A 22,201-nucleotide genomic window follows, 5' to 3' on the forward strand; every position below is an offset into this window, starting at 1 on the left:
ACCTCGCGGTGCTAAGGAACTCGCGCCTCCCAGCCGAAAATAAATTGAAAAAAGTATGGAAAATCCAAAAGTACACGCCACAAGGTTTTGCTTATTCTAGAGTATCTGGTAGATACTCGGCGCCAAGCACACATTCGCCCCACCTCCGCAAGTGCATTACCTCGTGTGTCCACTGAGCCACCAGGCTACTATATTCGCGAATAATCTTGTGTGACGTCATTAGAAAATCTTTTGATCTCAATATCTCTGTAATTACTGTATATTATCCGTATAGATTTTACTGGTAATAAAAATCGAAAATAAGCTTTCGATTGACCGTAAAAATAATTCAAGTTCCAGCAAACGCTGAAAAATAATCAAAGATAAATTAAAGCTTACTATGAAGCCATTATCAGATACAAGATGGGAAAGCGAATCCAGGCTGTGGAGGCTGTATTATAGCAATTTGATGATGTTGTTGAATGCATAGAAAACTTAAAATGCTAAACGTAACAATCGGACACACTCAGTGATTGCGATTCCGTTTAAAACGAAATGTTTAGTTTGGAAGTAATTATATCATTACTTATATGGTATGAGTTACTAACGCGTTTCAATACCATAAGCAAATTATGGGAATCTGTACAAGTCCATTTAAGCATTACTCTTGAGCATTTGAGTACATTTTGTGACTGGATCAAAGAATATCGACAAACTGGATTCATAAAATGGTTGTCTGACGTTCGTCAGTTTGTTGAGAAAAGCAGTTATGATTTGCCAAAAGATTTTAAAAATAAAAGAGTAGCCAAAAAGAAAAGGAGGTTTGATTATGAAGGCAGCGATCAACCTATAGAGACTGTAAAAAGCCGGTATGAAACAGAATTTTTTAACACCATGATTGATTCTGTGATAAGTAACATGGAATCGAGATTTAATGACATATTGAATCAACATTTCGGAAATTTTGGTTTTCTCTATGACTTAAACAAGTTACAAAAATTTCAAAAGAAGAAATACTAAAAAACTGTCAGGATTTACACACAGCCCAAGTATGTGAGAGCAGTGACTTCCAACCTTATGAGTTGTATGAGGAGTTACAAAATATGATCCCAAATTTACTCAACTCCATTAAAGACGTGAAACATCTGCTCCAATATATCATAGAGAATGATTTTAAAGAAATTCACCCAAACATTAACATTGTCATTAGCATTTTGTTAACAATACCTGGAAGTACTGCTTGCGCTGAAAGGAGCTTTTCAAAATTAAATCTAATTAAAATATTATGGGTTAAGAAAGACTTTCAGTTGTGGCAGTTTTATCTATTGAAGCAGATATAGCATTAAGATAAATTACGAACCAATCATTAAGGAGTTCAATAAAATCAAAAGGAAAGAATTTCTGTTTCCTTACTTTTTTTTTCATTTTTGTTTAATGTTCCAAAGAAGTATAAGGTTTTTTTCTCCATGAATAAAAAACTGTTTAATTTCAAGTGATTTTTTATTTCATATCCCCTTCTTTTTGCAGTATCAGAGGGTTTCGCGAAATGTACCTTGCCCACATTAAGTTTATGTCTTGCCCTGTCACTGAGTGCAGATTATGAAACTATTGAAATCTTTATATCTATTCTGATGGCTCTTAGGAAAATGTAAAACATAGATATTATTTATAGACAATCGTCTATAGTTTTTGTACATTGTACTATCATTTAGTTGAAAACCGCGGAAAACTCATTTTTGTAACCTTTGACATTTAATAAATGGTGAATTTTAAGCAATAATTTATAATTGTTTTTCGAATATTAGTAACAATTTATTGCTTTGAGTGAATTTTTGTACTTTGGTGTAATTTGACTATATGAACCATATTGAGAAATAAAATGATATATTTATCAGTTTCTTTTGTAAGTGGGTCAGGGCTGGACCAAAGCCTATTAAGTGATAATAAAGACAACGGATCAAAGCATTGAATTATGAAAAATTTATATTAATTCACAAGTCATTTTTTGAGAGTTTTCTGCATTTCCTCTCAACTCTTGAATACGTTAAAAATCAAACAAAAAATTGTATTTTAAATTTTGTTTTATATTACAATAAAACTGAAAACGAGATTTCACCTTTAAAATATTTCTTACTTACTTGGTATTTAGTAACCGAGCTAAAAGGAATTTCCAACAATTTTGGATTATTGTGCCTAAATGTAGTTGGGTCTCCATGAACGTGTGTGAGTTCAACGAATTTTAAAATCGCTTCCTCCGACGCGTCACCCCTAACCATTCTGTTCAAAATCGGCTTATTTTCTTCACCATGGATAAATTCGGCTCTGTTGCAGAGAGTAGCACATCGCATTAAAGCATGGAAACCTACAAATAATTGATAGAATATAGTTTCAACAACCAGTATTTTATATAAATACTTTGTGATTTGTTGTAATCTTGCGCATTATTTTGTTGAGTGGTTGAATCAGCGTCCATTATTTGATTGTAACACCAAAAGTGACAAACTGTCATTTTGTTTTGCGTAAGTGTACCCGTTTTATCAGAACATATGACTGAAGTTGAACCCAACGTTTCGACAGCTTCTAAATTCTTCACTAGGCAATTTTTAGCCGCCATTCTTTTCGCTGTTACCGAAAGACAAACAGTTACGGTAGCCAAAAGACCTGGAAAAGAAATAAATAATTTACAAAGCGTATTAAACACTACACACAAAATATGGTAGATGAAAATTTAGTTTCTTCTTAAAAGACATGGTTCGAAAATAAGATAAATGGATTTGTGAAGCAGTAATTACTAACGTTGCATCTATTTTAACTATTATGTCTCATAATCTAATTTATTGTAACAAGAAGTAACTTGGAGTGGCTTGAAGCCATTCCGACTACTATAGTGGTTTAAGATATGTTTCAAGTTGAGAATAAAGTGACAAAAAGCCCACGAAATAATAAAATCTATGTATGCTATTGAATTAGTAACTTTGACCACTGATTACATGTAGTATGGCAATTGATTATCATTCGATTAAAGAGAAAAGACTACCAGGACATCCTTTGACCTAACAAACAAATGGGAATGTGCATATAAAATGAACAAAATTGTTCAATCAAACAATCGATACGAAACATTAGTTGAAAACAAAAATCTCGTACAAGCCCTCGCAAGATATTGTAATGTTTTTCTTATTTCTTCATACTATTTCTAGCAGTGGAGTGAATTTATGAACACTGTTTCTTACTTAATTTATTTATACACGTATACTAGACACTATAATAATTGACTTATTATTACTTATATAATTAAATATTCATTCCTTTTATAATCTATTTAGGTTCACCGTTTCCTTTTTACTATTTTCAGAATTTTAGAAAGTAAACAAATTAATAAATAATTGAAAAAGCCTTCCTAGAAATTGGTTCTAAAAACAATAAAAACAAATCGCCGTTGTATATAGAAAAACACGTAGAAAATAGTTATTTTCCTAACAAGTGCGGAAAGTGATACTTTCCCGCACGCGACTGCAGTTGTCCCGAACGAAGCGGAGCGGAGTTCGGGCAAGCGGTCAAGTGCGGAAAGACACTTTACGCATGAGTTAGGAACATTATTTTTTCTACTACCGTATATACAAAAAAGTATACCAACCCATTTTTCTAAAATTATTTTATTCCAACAAACATAATAATATACAAAACTTTAACTAAAAACTACTAATTATTATAAATATTAATATTGAAAACACAATTTGTTGTATTCTGTAGACTAGTAAAAATTGCCGGTCCAGTGGAGTTATTTGGTTTCAACTGGAAGGTAGTTGACGTCGATGAGGATAGTATCGGTTGCAGGTCGCATAAATATGACGATGACGGTGACGGCAACGGTTTTAAGACATTTGGCAGGTAACTGCTCGGAATTAGTTTCATTTGCAGCCTTCAAAATGGCTTCGGGAAGTTCTTCGTCGGATGAATCCATTAATATTATTGTATCGGATTCGGTTTAACGTGCTTTAATTTAGAAGTACTTATTCGGTTACTTCCAAGACGTTTTGAACAACTTTGACGTTTTAGTAACAATTACACGCCTGGGTTGTCATAGCAACTGATATCAAACCCGGGTGGTTTGATAGTTGTTTTGTGACACTTCTTTGAAGAATGTACAAGGTTATATAAAAAATATCTTTATTATTTTATATCTCCAAAAAAATTAAAATTGCTACAAAAAGCTAGAAAAGGTTTAAATTTCATTTGATGAACTATTTCGTAAATATTTATTTACCTGTAGTAACAATAGTTATAACCTCCGAAGTAAAAAATTATCTAATAAGGTCAAAATTTACATAATTTTACTTTCCCGCACTAGTACGGGAAAGTGACACTTTCAAAACTAAAATGCGTACGGGAAAGTGGGTTAAAACGCACGGTCGTAGAAAAACAATATTTCCGAGAACCAGCGTTTTCGCCAAATTTTGGACTGCCAGGAGTGGCTTCATGACTCATGTCAATTGTAACAATATGTTAACACATGATTTTTGAATTTTTTGATTGATTTACCAAAACAAACAAGTATTTCAATTTGCAAGATTGCCATGTGATGGGTTTACTATAACTTCTTGTTCTTATAAGAATTTGGGAGGGTAATCTAGAAAATACGTAGTTCTTAATAATTAGGTCAAATGATTCTAATAAACAAATTAATATGAAACTGTTAATAACTGAGTTAATAATTTGTAACGCTTAATAACTGGTTTAATAATCTGTAACGCTTAATAACTAGGTTGGTGAATTATTTTACCGAAATAAAAAATATAATGGTCCAGTTGTCAAAATTATTACTGGAGATTAAGTTAGATTTCCTTAACGGAAAACCAGTGGCTCGCCTTAAAAATATCCACTAATATCACGATCATTTTCATTATTTTCTCCAATTGGAGAGTCATAATGCGAATAAAGTTCGTTCTATATGGAATAACTGTAGCCTCTGAATTTTACAAAGGTAACTGGAATATTTACCTAACGATTGACAAAAAAACGTACCATTTTCAAAGAAAATAAAAAGAGCGTTAAAAGGGTAACTTTTTGACACTATTACTGACATTAAAAGAGCTCAACTCATCAGGAGAAAACCATTCTGAAAGCACCATTTCAGAAATGCAATCAGTCAATGGTAGTACTTTAAAGAAAATTAACTCAACAATCTAATCACCTTTTTACTTTTTACTTATTTTGATAAAATAATCCACTGTATTTTTTAATCACACCTCGTATGTATACAATTTTTTTATTGTGAAAATATGTTATCTTCAATATAACCATGTGTCGTATATTCCTAAATGGTTTTTGTTTTTCTTACTTATGTAAATTCATTTGTATAGAAATTTTTGGATTTTGTTTTAAATGAAAAGGTTTTTTTATAATGTCTTAATATATTTTTTATAATGACTTTACCTTCAGGTACATTAGCAACGATTATTCCTATTAGAAATAGAGATGCTTCAATCCAAGAATAATTCATAGCTAATGCTGCTGAGCCAAAAATGAAACCAAGGAAGCAGGCCCAAACGCTGATGATCTTCATAAAATGCTCTAATTCTCTAGCTATTGGCGTTTTGTTTGGTTGAAGACGGGCGGTTAGACCTGCTATTCTTCCCATTACAGTGCGGTCACCAGTTTCACAAACTATCCCTGTAAAAAAATATATTACTATATACTTGCAACTTGGGTATAAAATATTCGGTTGGATAGATATTAAATAAAATTGATGAATCGGTATATTTTAGTTAGGTACTTATTGGATATTCCAAATTAGGATAAAGCTCTATTTCTAATCACCGGTTAAAGAGAATGATTATAGCTAATTGTGAGCCCCCATATCTTAGAATATTATAAAACATTTTGAGTTCATTAGGAATGCTTCTCTCTATCTCTCTATCGAAAGAATGTTCGTGAAATACTTTATGAGCAAGGACACGGTAGGTATAAATAAAATTCTTGCACTATGACATGTTAGGTAAGTTTTTATGACTCAAAATGAGATAACCTTCTCAAAGTATCAGTTCCAAATAACTCGGTGTTTAATGCAGAGACATAAGTAAACTTCAAGGACCTACAGATGAAACATCAGGACAGAAGAGACATAGCAATTCACTTATTTTGAAATTTAGTAAAAGAAGAACTAGATCAGCAGTAGCTCATCTTCAAGTAGCATTAAAGAATGATATCAGGCAAAGGTCAGTCATTATTGTCAATGCACTTACTTAAGACACATAGATTTGCACACCTTAGACATCAATTTTATAACTTTTGAAAATGAGTTTTAGAATATCATTTGAATGAAAGAGCATAAAAGTAATTCTGAAGATAAAGTAACATTATTGAGAATAAGTCAAAAAACAATTGTTTTAAAAAAATATTAAACCCCAGAAGAATTGATATAGAATGTTCTCAGCTTTCGCATCTATATGTCTATTAACCAGACTATTAATTAGTTTTTGAGGAATATTCCGCCATTTTTTTCAGGGGTATGGAGAAGACTTCTGGGTGGTTTCCTACGTTCTTTAGCTGCTGTGTAATCATTTCACAAAAGTGTTCAAAAGGGCTGATCTTTTTGTCACCAATTGATCGTAAAACATGAATGTCTGAATATACAGCACACCGAGGAATAAAAATGTTATTGGCCACGAATTAGCGAATTGACCTCTTCAACTACAATCACTATTCCAGCACGATTAATATCGTATATCACTTGACAATTATCACTTCCATTTTCACTCGAATATTAAATTGTATATCTAAAATGGATAGGCCTAAAACGTTACTCCTACGTATACTGGAACGTACCTCTTTTTTGCTGAAGATATAGTACAATACAACAAATATATGCTTTCAATACAAAACAAGATTTTTTAAACTGAATGAATCTATATAATATATGAAGGTTGTGACATAAGTGATGACAACTATTTTTTTTCTTTATACCAGTCCGGTCGGTAATTGTGACATATACAGAAGAAAGAATAAGGTATGAACTATCTGTGTGGACAATGAATAGCACTGAAATATAGTAACACACTTTTAACTTTAGTATAAAGGGCAATATGATCTTTTACTTTCACTTTCATAGTAGTCCCCTGCTACTGTCATCACACGCTACCAACGAAATGAGGAGCGCTGAATACCATCAGAATTTGTCGTATTTTTGGCGTATTAGCAATATCCTCTTGTGTTCGAAACGGCCTACCACGTTATGATTCTTTGTAAAAGATCAAATTCACAAGGCGGGGGAGTACTGAGGGTACTCTAATTTTTTCTTTACCCAAGGTCACAGTAGCTGCCATAGCTCTACACCATCTGCTTTATGAAGTCTTGCATTGTTGTGTAGGATTATTGTACAAATCACAAGATACCGACATTTATTCTGAACGCCTCGTAATACCTATCGCACCAGAAAATTTCTGTAGTACTACGCGTCAACAGTTTGACTTGGAAGGATTCAGCATGTCGCGACTTCGCGGACTGAAGTTTCAGCTCTGGTTCTTATGCCTTAGCGATGACATCGGTCTACATACTGACCGATGATCACTGACCACTGATTGATGAAACAACATTATTCGTAAAGACATTTATTCTTTTTGAGACCGGCTATTTACTTCCATCTCGAACGACACTCACCAAATGACTGATTTTACAGTCCTCGCTACACTACTTCTAGCTATCAATGAACTACAGAGCAGTTCTGCATACACACTACGCTTGCAGAACTTCTATACGACTCATATACATTTACGATTCGTTTCCATATCCACAAGAACAAAAATAGTTGCCATGACTTCTGCCCTAATCCTCGTATATAAATGTAATGTTTTCTACATGAAAATATCTCATTCAAGTATTATTTGTACCTCTTGCAGTTCCTTCTACAGCATTAGTTGAGAAAAATGCAAAATTTTTCGTCTCCAAGATATTGTCACTTGAACATTCTGTTCCTCGGTATTGAGGTTCTGATTCCCCGGTTAACGCAGAATTATCAACCTAAAAATTAATTTTAAATGTATAAATATATTTCATCCACATCCACATGATCCACAATAAAGGTGATTACAATGAGGTCGACTGAGATAGCTTGTGAATGAAAGCTCGTATATGTAAAATTATAATTATGAGTAATCATGTGATATATGTCTTTGGTGTTATAAGATTTATTTTAGTTAAAATCAGAATTTGTTATTATATTTGCGGGGACTAAGACTTTAGAAATGCGTCTAATGTCAAGCAGCAAAACACAATAATATTTAACGCCGATAAACATGCTATTTTTAGAATGATATGTCATAATGTATCAAATATTCTGCACAATCAATTCATAATAATGTTTTAGTAATAATATTTAATAGGATATAAGAGTAATTTATAATTTTTACTATAAAATATTTGGCAGCTGTGAAATACTGAAATGATAGCTTCAAAGAAAAAAATAAATAATGGCAATGATAGATCCTTGGCATACGATCTTACCTTGAATCCTTGACTATGAATTATTCTAATATCAGCAGGTATTCTATCTCCAAATTTCATTTCTACTAAATCACCTATCACTATATCTTTGGAAACAACTGTCATAGTTTCTCCCCCTCGTATAACTGTTGCTTTTGGTGGCACCATGTTTGCGAAAGATTCCATAATCTGAAATAAAATAAGTATATAACGTGTTTAGATTTTCTACCTCAATAATGAATTAATTATTATTTTCTTTACGCAGAATAATGGACAACTTTCCCTAAACCAACAATCAAGCATTTTGTGTAATTCTTATACTATACCAAGGTCTCAAGTATTAATATTCGTGAATAAATGTTGCATCACGATAATGCATCATCACACACTGCACTGCAGACAGTCATTTACCCTATTCGCCTGATTTGAGCATGTGTAATGTTTGATTATTCTCTATTGAACGTGGTCGTTTAATTACTCAGAATAAGCTATGTGAAGCAATTTATCTATTTTTTGAAAGAACATTCCAAAAGATGAGTGGCTTCAAGCTTTTAAGTTTCTCATTCTTTTACTAATAGATAACATGCAAAGTACATTCTAATGCAAATTTGATGTCTTTGTATTGTACCAAATTTTCACTAAATGGTACTGGAAGACCGTCGGATTAACGTTAGAGAGATAGAAGAAGCTATCGGCAATTGTCATATCTTGACGGTAGAATTGGGCGCCTCGTTTGCTCACTTTGTACCAAAAGCGCATTTGAATAATCATTTCCCAGGTCTTTTTAACGGCATTCAAGCAAAATGAGTCCGATTTTTGCGTCAACTGTAGATGAAACCTGAATCCTCCAAAGAATCTTAAATGAGAAAACAGTAATCACTGCGATATTAATGAGATTGTGTTAAATAAATATCTTCAAAAGGGTGAAACAATAACAGGAGAGTATTACACATCATTACGGGATTAAGTGAAGGGGGAAATTGTTAAAGAGCGCCAGCATTTAAAGAAAGTGCTTCTCCATCAGGACAAAACACCTTCTCACACTTCGGTGATCGCTTTGGTTGAAATTTACGAAATGCATTTCGAACTGGTTGACCACCCAACGTATTCACCAGATCTGGCACCCAGCGACTGTTTTCTGTTTCCTAGTGTTGAAGTTTCACTTTTACGAGAGAGATTTTCACTTGAAAAGGATATTATGGCATATCTTAACGCCTACTTTGAGGAGAAAGACGGCAATTATTATTTGGAAGGGTTAAAAAGTTAGAACATCGCTAGTGTATAGACTATGTTGAAAAATGAATTTGAAAAAATGTCTTATTTCTTTGTTATATCGGAAACTTTACAATCATCTACCTAACCTGACCTTCTTATTTATTGTTACTTTTTTCAACGTTTTGAATCGTTACCCAGAGCTGCGGAGTTCAGGCCAAAATTTAAATAATGGCTTAAAACACAAGTATAATTATATACATGTTTGTCAATTTATTTCAAAGACTGAAATTAACATTGAAATTAACTGTTTCGCCCTTGAATATCTAAAGATCAATTTTTGCGCTGGCGTCCACGTTGGCGCCTTCGTTCGTGTTCAACCTAAATTAATCAGATTAGGAAGTGTGGTTTATAAACAAAAACGCCCGCGGTCTAATTCAAGTTCAACATGAGAGACGGCCAACTTTTATGTTCGACTCTCGCGTTTCAAAGCTCATCCAATTAATACAGTTATCCATGCATACACAACAGCAAAAACCAAATCAAACCATAACTAGAAACAACATTAACTGAACATAAGCTGAATCTTGAAACAAATGAAACAGAGACGAGATTTTTCTTCTACTATGATAATGAAATGTCTAAATACGACAAATATTTTGAGGCTTTGTGAAATTTCCAATTGGTTCAAATAACCAGCTACACAATAAAATAATAAAATCTTTAACGCCAAAGGAAAGTCAAAATTTATAAATAATTTCCAACGCGAAATCCAACTTGAACATAACGCGAATGTAGTTTATAAATACAACTTTACTCACAAGCATGATTCAATTATCGGGGAATCTATTTTAAATTTTTGGAACTTTCAGCCTGGAGATCAATGGAAAAAAAGAGATCATTTTTCTCATGAGAGATGTAAGCTACCAAATGGTCAAACAAACATTCTATATAATTGTAACCGCAGTGAATCGAAAGGTTGTAATAATTATTTTTATATTTTCCATTTTCATTTTATCAAAAACATTAGGATATGTATCTCCTCGTAAAAAAACACAGAATGAAGGCTGGAGGCAGTATACGGATTAACGGAATGTATCCATCAAGTATCAGGGCATAATGCTAAGCTAAGAAGTAAGAAACCAAGAAAGCCGGAGCAAGACCATATAGTTGGAAATCCTTAAGGTACAGTCTTGTTCAGCTGTCGTATCGTACAGAGAGTTAAGTGATGAAAATGGTTAAACAGGCTATTGTAAGAAAAGTAAGATATGTTTTTATAGATATAATTGTCAATGTCCAGAGAATACCATAAAGTCAGTTATTTGTAAACATACCCATGCTGTAGCTCTAATTGAGAATAGAAGGAAGTTTGTTGCAGGTTCACCCGATGCAGAAGTTAGATAGAAACTACATATTCACGACCCTATGACCAGCGAGGTTAAATATAAAGATGATGTACAAAACTTTATTCAGGAAGGCTTCATAGAAGGAAATTCTGAAATATCAGTTAGTTTTTCCTCGACTATTTAGGAAAAATGTGAAGATGGAAGAGAAAATTTGATTCAAGAACGATTCAGCGAAAGGAATCCTAGAACATCAATTAGGTTCAAAGAAAGATATTGATAGATAATAATTGCAAATTATTATGGAAGAATTTCTTGATTTCAGTAGAACTTCAAGTGGACAACAGGACCTTGAAGAAATTTCTACTGAAATAAAAGTAGAGAAGTCCCTATAAAAAATCAAAAATCTCAATCATATTTAGCTATTTTTTATTCTAATAGATAAAACTATGTTAGGAGATAGTATTCAACTATAGCAAAAACTGGATTCGCTTTAGTTGAATACAACAATAAAGCTACAAAAACATATTAATGATATTGTTAAAACCAATAAATTCAATTATCAGATAATAATTCACAAATCGATTTAAAGACTGAACACACATCTCTAGAGAATCATCCTATTCTATCCATAACCATCGTGATCGAGCAGTAAATCTAGAAGAGAGTATCTTCAAATTCTCTAAAAAATTTTTAAATCCTAAATAATATACGTACACTATGAAGTTTAAAACGAAAAATATACCGAAAACCGTCTTAGCTACTCCCCAAAAATATTTTAAAAACAAATTTTTAAATATTTTAAATACAGACTACCAACAAGAAAAAAAACTATACGATCAGGAGCATCATGAAATTAACAAAGTAAAAGCATCATTAAATAAATTTTAATACTGGCCAAAAAACCTCAAACTCGACTATTTATTAGAAAGTAACAGAATTACCAAACAATTGAAACCCATTAACTCTCCAGTACCCGCATCCGTCGTGGCATTATGTGTATTTGCTTTAAGCGATCAAATGTCGGTTTCGGCCTCCCACCCGGGTACCTTCCTAGCTCGACCCCTTCGACGTTAGTTCAGTGGGATAGCTAGATCTGTATAGTCGTTTGGCATATAGAGGCGATTTCGGTCTGCGAGACCGAAACGGGTATCTGAGTTGGATTTGGTAAATTCTGGCACTATTTGGTTTGTGTCGTAATATTAATTAAAAAACGAATAAGTTGAAATATTATAACTAACATTGTTACTATTTTCATGGTACCCTGAGGAAGAATTAGAGTAATTTATGTTAAGTTTTTGAAGAAAATTCTTTTTAATCCTATTATTAAGTTTAATAATTGTTATAACCAGAAGCTGATTTAATAATATCAATATCTTTATTTTTTTACCCAAATGCCACCTAGCTTACCGGGTACTTCTTGAATCTAAACCAATATTTATAACCTAAGTATTTATAAAAACAAGTTTCAACGTTTGAGATATATCAGTATATTAATTTCATACCATTAATGTTTTAGGTGATATTGGACAATAGGAGGCAGTATTTCAAACTTTTATTTAATTATAAAATGAAATATTCATTATATTCTTACCTTTTGACTTTTGTGTTCTTGAAAAAACATAAAACATCCAGTAACAACAACGACTACGACTAAGACACATCCTAAAATAAGATTATCAGTATCTGTTTCTTGAGTAGTAACTTTTCTTATGAGGCAAGCTGTGAAGCATAATATGGCGCCTATCCATAGCAATAGTGAGAAACCTGCAATGTTAAAAATTGTATTGTCAGTAATTTCAAACTCAAAGTAAAATCGTATGAATATTTGATTGAATATTATTAACCAGTAACAAAATCAGTGACAGTTGAATTAAAATTTTTCAATAGTTGTCACATTTTATTTTCACAAATGAGTATAAATACAGTAAGATTTTTAGATCTTTTCTTTTATTTTCGAGAAATTGATAACAAGAACTCCTGATATCACCGTAATGTCTATTTTAGGTTGACATTTATTATATATTGTGTTATATAGATAGTTCACAAACCACCATGCAAGCTGGCGTTTTGTGCTGGTACTAAATAATTAACATCTTTAGGCTTGAAGCATGTTACAATTAAAAATGTGTGGAATCAAAATGATAAATTTCAAAGTATTGAGCTCCCCTGTTATCAACTCAAAGGTAATAAAGGATATATTTATGGAATAAGAGGAATTAAGAAACCAATACGCTCATCAGAAAAGGATCATAACCGCTATTTATTGTCCTGGAGTTGTATGAAAATTTTTCTATAAGGAATACTTCCAGAAGAACTGGGAAACCAAGAAAAAACCAGTGTTCCTGAAGTATAAAAGACTGTGATATCGATATATCTAAAAAAGTTGTTAGATTAGACTCCACTAAACCTAGCTAGCTTCTTTAAAGAGCACAAAGTATCCATTCTGTGGGAAGGAAGAAACTCCAATTCCCGTAGTCCTAGAATGCATCACCATTTCTTTCGACAGGAATCCAATAGAAACGAAGTTTTAACCTTCTTACAGTCAGCATCGTTACTGTTTATTAGAGCTCTGAAACTAGAAGGTTGAAAACAGCTCTGGCAGGAGGCATCAATCTACAGTCACATTTTAATATATGTTAATTTGTCTCAATGATTGAATGTACTCTATGATTAAAAAAAGGCATATTATCTTCCTTTACTATCTTGTGTATTTCTTTATTTTCTTCATTTTTTCTTTATGTTGTCGATTTACGAGTTCAATCTTACAGTTATTATTTTGAGTACATTGTCATCATGTGACTGTATTAGTAGTTTAATTGGCTGTCGTCCTCAATGAACCAGCTACAGCTATACTCCAGTCCTCTCAAATAGCTCCCTTTGTTAGTCTCTATCGTGTGCGCTTTGATATTTTACAGATATCTGCTTCTGTACTGTACTATCCTTGTACCAGTTGTATGTAGTTTTGTTTTCTTATATACCGTATTATAGGGCCTGGCCACCTTAACTTATTTTTTCTCTCTTCTTTCAACAATTGAGTTTTTTCGTTGTCTACATCTTCCTTTACTTTTTGCTTATTTTTCTATACGTTAGATCACCTTTCCTTCTCTCGTGCACAGACATTTTGATTTACCAAATTATATGATATTACAGTTTATTTTTTTTATTTGTTATTAAAAGTATGAGATTCAGTAATACTCACCTTGTGTTAGTGTTTTAATAAATTTAATGTATTCAGGCACTTTATGCGAAGGCGTGAGTTGATTTGGTCCCGTTTTTTGCAGAACATGCGCTGCCTGTTCTGGAGTCAGTCCATTCTCTTTGTCAGTTTGAAGTTTTCGGCAGAGATCGTCTGTAAACAAAAAATATATAAAATAATTAATAAATTGGTTTGAAACGAAGTCAAAAAGTAACATAAAGTTGAATCAATATCTCTCATTTGATCTAAAGTAGTTTTATTAATGATAGAAGAGGTATCTAAATATTATCCTTCGAGTACTTTTCATTTCGGAAAAGCTAAATGTCCCATGGTGCGTTGCCATGATGAAGAGGACAGCTCTTTGATTAATTACTCAGGTCTCCTTACTTTGCACTTCGTTTCGCAAACGTTAGAACGAACAAAGCTTGAACAGTTTCATCTACTTAAGACGTCCTCTCTTATATCAGTTGTACCGGGTGCCCCAAACGGCTCTCGGCCATATCTCAGGAACCGTTTATAGTACAGCTTTGGGAAAAAAAAAAAATTGTAACAAAAGTGACCTCGAGAAAAACCTCAAGACCAATCCAACTACGAGTAACCGGTTGGATTGCCGAGTCGTCAGGTACATGGTAAAGGTGATATTCCAAGATACCGGGGCTCACATACTAATCTGCAGCTAGACACCCCATCATCAGTACCTGGTGAAGACGGTGCCCTGTTATTTCCATTTGACCGGAAAGTGCAGGAATGGAATCAGTTGCCGATTAAATATCCAGTCCCGGCTATCCATGAGGAGAGGGTAATGTTACGAACTCATTTCCGACATGAACCCGGCCCTGTCCGGCTATAATGGAATTATAAAATTTGGCGAAGGCGCGGCTCTTTGATATACTTTCTTTTTAAACCGCGGAATTCGTTTGATGTTTATTTACAGTGTTTGTTTTGAACTAATTTCTAGAAAAGTCTATTTATTTATTTGTTTTGTTTCTTTATATCCTAGATTTTTTTAGAACTTCTCTTGGATATATAAACGATTTTGTTGAGCACAGTTTATAATAAATAGTCATAGTAAACGGAAACAAATAGAAAAGTAACCGAAGCATTTAAATAAATTATAGAAACAGTGGTTACGAATAAAAAGAGTACAAATTAATTAGAAAAACATTACAATAATAGGTTCCTTGCATTTTATAAGAATAATTTTTTTTTTCGTTTATTAATTTCATTTTTTAACTACATAAGGAAGCGTGGCTGTTATAATACAGTTTCTATTTATTAGTTACGTAGAAATGAAACATTTTTATATATAAAAATAAAATTCTCACCTTATTGCATAATCAAATTAAAAATTCAAAGCTTAATAAACTTAATTACTACAAAATATTAGTTACATTTGAATCTATCTTACATTAAAATGATCCTGGCAACAAAAATATTTACATCTCGTTGGTTTGTCAAAACTATCAACACTCTCAAAGCATTTTTATTGTATATTCAAATTTCTTGGCATCATAAAAAACTTTAGAGTTGTTTTATCATATGTTCAGAGTTTATTTGATACCTATGACGTTACGCAATATGGCGCCTCACTAAAATGTTTAACTGCCCACAAAATTTTTGAACGTGTTTCTCAAACCATGCAAGTACCCTATTTATAGTGTTACGAACAAGTTCGCGGGTCCTTAAGCTGGCCCTGTCCGACTATTGTAGAATTCGGAAATTCACCTTTGATGTACGATTAAATACCAAAAATTCTAAAATTCGGCGGCCTTCAATGTTTGCTTTCTATTTACATTTTTTCTTTTGAATAATTTCTAGGAAGGGCTCTTTATTTTTTTTCTGGTTCTTTATTTTCTAGAAGTTTTAGACTTCTTTTGGGATATAAGGAGCTTGTGTAGCGTAGTTTAGTTGAGTTTATAATAAATAGTCGTAGTGAACATACTGAAATAGAAGTAATTCAAATAAATTATTTAAGTTAGTTGAGTGATAGTGATAATTGCATTATATTAATTAGTTAAGTGTAGTAAATAAATTAAGAACCTAAGAGACAGTGTATATTAATTCACCCTTCGAATAGAAATCGTACAAATAATTTTTTTTTGAGAATACAGCATTTTCTTACTTTCTTCGCTTTTTTGGACCAGTGCGTAAATGCCAGCATCTGACGGGTTGTTTCATCAAACGATTCTCTACTATTTATTTTCATAACCAGCGTAATCGATAGGCATTTCAGCATAAAAATAGCTAGTTAGTATCAAACTTAGTGCAAACTGCATGTGAGTGAGTAAATCGTTGATAACTTCTTGAGAACAATTATTAAGCATCTAGAATCGTACACGTACACGTAAATAGATATCTTGCAGAATTAATGCACAAAAAAGTGATGAAAATCAAAATTTCCTTCAGATCATCGGAACTGTGATCAAAATCTGGTTCTAGAAAGATCCACAATCAGCTGATAGATAAGGTACCTGACATCGGAACATAGTTTCTAAAAAGCTCTAAACAGTCTTGTAATCTGAATTACACTAATGTTTTTTTCTACTACATTAAAAGAAAATTTTTAAAGTTTATTTTAATAATAAACATACTCATCGGTTAACCAAATTAATAAAAAAATCTAATGAAAATATCCACAATTAAAAGCGGTTGACAAGGGAGACATCGAGCAGAAGCTCCGAAGCTAAAATTTAAACCTATCCAGTTCCGCTTTTAATACCATAAACCTGCAGCTAAATAATAGAGGAGTACACATAGTCAAAAGCTCTCACAAAATCACAGTATATACAATTAGTCAATCATTTATTCTAATTTGTTTCCTTTCACATCTGATCAATGTAACGTCTTAAGAAATATATGTATTTAATGAATGACTTATTTCAATAATCAATTTATTTTTATAAAAAATTGAATCACACTTCTCCAAAAATAATCGAGTTCAAGTATGTATATACGTTCGAATATAAAATAATTAAATATTTGGCGCGCCGCCAAGAATTATGCATTTTTATTCACTAGACCTCCAAGTCAAAAAATTGAATCAATTGGGTCATCTTAAGCAGGCGCTCTATTTTTCCAATGCATGGGAGCTTTTTTGTTATTTCCAGCGCCCTTGGAATTAAATTTGGAACATTTGCTGTAACATTTATTTGTAGGTTTTGTTAATGAAGTTGGCGGCAAGTACTCTTTAAACCATTCAAATAGCTCAATTGAACAATTTTTGCAGCCCAAATGAAATTCATAACTGCCTTATCATTCTATACATTTTAACTCATAAATCAACCAGAGAACGTTGTAGGTTATTTTCAAGCTAACAAGCGTAATGTAACTTTATTTTGATTGTAATTGATAAACTGGATAAATACATTTCCAGGCTACACCTTCTATCAAGAGTTCTATAGGCATATGAACAATTATTACTGCCTATGAACAATCATTATTACTTATGAACAATTCTTTTAGCTTATAAACAATTCTGTAGGAATTGATAATCTAGTTCGATAGTAACGTTGAAAATCAGTTCGATTTGATAAGACACCAAACTTCTTGCACTGGAATTGAAAACACTTTGTTGTCTCTTTTCGGAATGATGATGTCCGGTATTAGACAGAAAAAATATTCAGACAGCAACTTTTTAGATAAAGAGAACATACGAATGCTTATGAAATTGTAATAAAATTATAATAAACGTGAAACTATACAAACTGGAGAGTAAAAGAAAACCTCTAAAGAAATTTTTCAATAAAAATTGGAAATACCAAACGTATAATTTACGAAAAGCAAATATGTACACTGTGAAAGTGGAATATATTTTATTAGACATTACATGAAAAATTTATTCCGGCATTTTCGTGTTAAAACATTAATCTTTTACAAATCATAAATCTGCGAAGAGAATTTCGGAAATTTGAAAAAGGGGCAGTTGATATTCAGCTGTTGGCGTTTGTATATATTCGGTGTAATGTCAATGTATTAAAAGTAACTTCTTTTATATACGGTTTACAGTGATTATTCGAATATATAGAAATATCTCGCGATGTACGGTACACCATTTTACAAATCAAAAAGTCAATTCAATTTTTTTCCGTTGATCAGTAAAGTATTCCCTCTGCATTTTATATTTAATATAATATTAAGGTCGATAGCATACAGATTTTATCCAGTTTATATCCTTCTGACACGTTGAACTGTATTCATAGCAATATGAAAAAGAAAGTGAGAGAGTACGAAAATCTCTCTTGTAAGTATATTTTCTACCATAAATGCTGTTAATTTGTGTTTCAATATAAAATGTTTGCGTGGAGTAGTGACGAAAATATTAATTTTAAGACGTTCCTTTCCAACGGAAATGAATATTTGCATTTATTGAAACATCCCAATCCTTTATAGAATTCTAGGTGATTATTTGAAGTATAGAAACTGATTTTCACGAATCACATTATTTAAGAATGAGTTTCTTATATGAACAAAAATGAACAGATACTACAACGAACTCGACAATAAATTTCTCGTTCTTTTTGATTTTTCAGTTTAACTTTCAAACAGCTATTCATAATGATCTTATTGTTTATCAATTATTTTGATTGTAATCAAGTAAACAGTGTACTTATAATAATTATTTATATTATTTATGTATAATTAATTATAAGGTTTTAAAATATTTTCACTACTGGCTTTTAAATCTGACTTTATTCACTTTGTTAAGGAAGAAAACTTGTCCATTATTTGCCAAAGTTAAGAAATATCAAAACTACTTGATTAGAACTAAAACTCAATCCAGTTTACAAAATTCATTTGGTACTTCCATAAAACATTTCGTTATTATCATCTCTGAAAAAGTGATTACTTTTTTAGGTTCTTAAGAAAAATGAAGAAAAATGAAAAAAGAAAAAGTTTAAAATTTAAAATAATATACTCTTTAATGTTAGTCATGGAATATTTGGACCACCACCACTTCTTCTACGTGTGCTCTAATTTCAGGAATACAACCACCACAATCACTTATTTTCAGGAATATCAACTAGTTGCAAAATTTTATGAACTAACGTGTTTTACATTTAACAAAAGCATGAATGATTTTTTGTTAAAACAAATTTGAATATTAACAGATGTACATATGGAAACTCATAAAGTATTTGTAGTTCCCTTTTAATTCAATAAACAAAATATGGAAACTTTTTTCGCAAAATTACTAAAAATACATGATTTACGGATGCCTCTCTATGATGTGGGCCAAAATAAAGAGTAAGGAGGAAAAACAATAGGTTCACCACCGCCGAAAAATTCAAGCTGCAACCTTCAGAAGGGAAGTTCTTCCTAAATGATTTTGGTATGTCGGATTACGTAATTTCATAGGTTACCTGCAGAAGGTAGCTATAACTACAGTTGCTTATTATATAAAAGCTATAAAATTACTTGCAGCGATAAAAAATAATGTCGAGAAAGGTTGTGCGAAGGTGTTACCTTACATGAGGATAAAGCATCCATACAGATTCACCATTGAAACATCCGTAATAGCTCAGGCAGGCTTCCAATTGCTTAAGAATCCCCCATATTTTCCAAATTTGTACCAGCAGCTTTAAAAATTTATAGAACACTTGCGTGGTAAGCCATATTTTTTCGAGACACATGAGAAATGAGACAAACTTCAATGGAGCCTATATTGTGAAATAAAAATAAATTTTTGCCAATTTTTAATTTTACGTGGCTTAAGGATTAGCTCTAGTACAATAGGGGAAGAAGTTTTATGACATGGAATGAAGGAAAACTATGTCACACAATAAGAAAGGTAAAGTTTATACAAGAGTAAATATATTACTCCTCATCACCAAATAAGGTTATTGATTATCCATGTACTATACACATTTTTATAATATACTGTTCTGTGTAAAAAAGCTTTGTGATAATGCCACCTTGCAATAACGTATGTGGCTTTTTTTCACGCAGTAAGTACATGATTCATATTATTTTCTCAAACGTTAAGATCCAAACGTTAAAAATAAAAATAGTAATTCATCAGCGTCTACCACTCTCAAAGACGCTCACACTCGAAATAACATACGACTTATCGATAGTTTCTATATTTAAAAATAGATTCTAACTCATCGATAAATCCTCTTTTTGTCCTTTGAGGTAGGTACAATATTTTTCGTAATTTACTTTCGGTTTTGTCTTTTAAATGAAATATAATTTTTCATAATTTTCCAATTCACAGTATAATTAATATTTTCTCTTTTTTTTGAAACGTAATATTTTAAATCTTCTGAACGGTTACGGTCGTAATAATGTATAAAATTATAACAATTAGACTCATAGAGAAAGTTCTAGCAGCAGACCGCCAATAGCTTTGGAAAAACTGTGTTGAACATGTTATCAAAGAAGAAGATGAGTATATGGTATCACCCTCATTACAACCCTTCATAATTCAATCAAATAATGAATCTACTTCAGACGATTTTGACTACCAGATACTTTGGAATTGAAATGTTTTTTTTCTTATGTTTTATTTGCAAAGAATTTATTTTCCTTTATGATTTTTGCTTTGAAATTTCGTTTTCCAGAAAAAAAATAAATGGGTAAGAAAAAGGGCTCAGTTCACATCCGGTACCCTGTTTAATCCAAACTTCCTTAAAGGTATATGTCTAGATATGATTTATAATTTAATATTCAATTGTAGCAAGTTAACGAGGTATAATAATCATTTTTTACAAGTTCCAAGTAGGACTACAATTAAGTGTATCTGTCTAAATAATGGCGTATAATGCTGTCCAATTTATAATGATTCGATTACCTTTTAACGAATATTTTCTCGCATAAGGTATACATTTTTTAAAATAATTTATAAAAATAACGAATTTATTAAATTAGGTATGTACGCCTATGGTAGATCAAACAAAATTTTCGGCAAGGGTTTTTATATAAGTTTTTATAACCTGCAATTAATATTGGAAAAACTATACTCGTTGGGTATCTCTTTGAAATGTATTACGTGTAGAAAAGGATATTGGCGTTGGATTCGGTAATTTTTTTAGTTATTTGGTTAGGTTGCAAAATGTTGAAATGAAGAAATCGTGGAAGCTAAAAATTTGAAAACTAAGTTGTCAATTTTGCGTTTGTGTCTATTGCTTTATTAAAGTTGAAATCTTCAAGTGACCATGTATCACAAATTTCAAAAAAATTATACTATCAGAATCGACAATTGATAAAGTATTGACCCACAAATATATTTTGCTCACTCGTCGATATAAGCCACTGCGTCAAATTAGTGGTTGGTTACACATTTATTCAATTAAAAGCTGGGCTCTATTTTAATAAAGTTTATACATTACTAAAAACTAAGTTCACTTTTTTAAGTATTTTTCCAATTAAATATAATTTAAACTATTTTCGAGTGAAAACGTATCTTTCTTGTGTTCACATTTTAATACTATTGTAACCTCTAGATAAAATAAACATACCAGTATTCATCAATTTAGAAGTGACATCTGTATAAACATCAATTAACGTTCCTGTTAAACTCAACGTGAGTTATATGATTGGAAAATATGTATCATATCGAACTCTCGTCAGAAGTTGTTTATCAAACAAATCCTCTAATTGTATTTCGTTCCCTTTTTAAATCGATCCGCAACACGAACACTATTGTATTTGGCCAAGGTTGTCTTATTTTCTATTGAAAATGAACTGAAGGAGTGCCGGTGAAAATAAAGGCATAAATGAGTGGAAATATGAGTAGCAGTACTATAAGTTTCATATTTTCAAGCTTCAATTGTATATCTATAAAATATTTTTTGCCCATAACTAGTGTTGCTCATAAAGAGATTAAATAATATCGTATTTATAGGATAACTTACTGAAATTTTAATTTATTATAGACAATTGTAATACTTACTAGCTTTTACCCGCGGCTTCGCTGGCATCGAATCCATTAAATAAGTATCAGAAATCATTATAATAGAAAAGAACGAACTCTGTAGCTATATTAGAA

At 31.7% G+C, this 22,201-nt stretch overlaps 1 protein-coding gene across 1 annotated transcript in view; it reads right to left on the reverse strand.

The window, feature by feature from the left end:
* Window positions 1-22,201, reverse strand: part of LOC130902540 (sodium/potassium-transporting ATPase subunit alpha-like) — a 56,697-nt gene that overhangs the window by 17,621 nt on the left and 16,875 nt on the right. Inside the window, exons 2-8 of the mRNA XM_057814759.1 lie at window positions 14,218-14,367; window positions 12,610-12,782; window positions 8,482-8,649; window positions 7,869-7,998; window positions 5,416-5,652; window positions 2,395-2,640; window positions 2,118-2,341 (exon numbers count right to left, since the gene is read on the reverse strand). Coding sequence (XP_057670742.1) covers window positions 2,118-2,341; window positions 2,395-2,640; window positions 5,416-5,652; window positions 7,869-7,998; window positions 8,482-8,649; window positions 12,610-12,782; window positions 14,218-14,367 — 1,328 coding nt within the window. The remainder of the gene's footprint in view (window positions 1-2,117; window positions 2,342-2,394; window positions 2,641-5,415; window positions 5,653-7,868; window positions 7,999-8,481; window positions 8,650-12,609; window positions 12,783-14,217; window positions 14,368-22,201) is intronic.

The sequence above is a fragment of the Diorhabda carinulata genome, chromosome X, assembly GCF_026250575.1.
Source record: "Diorhabda carinulata isolate Delta chromosome X, icDioCari1.1, whole genome shotgun sequence".
NCBI lineage: Eukaryota > Metazoa > Arthropoda > Insecta > Coleoptera > Chrysomelidae > Diorhabda > Diorhabda carinulata.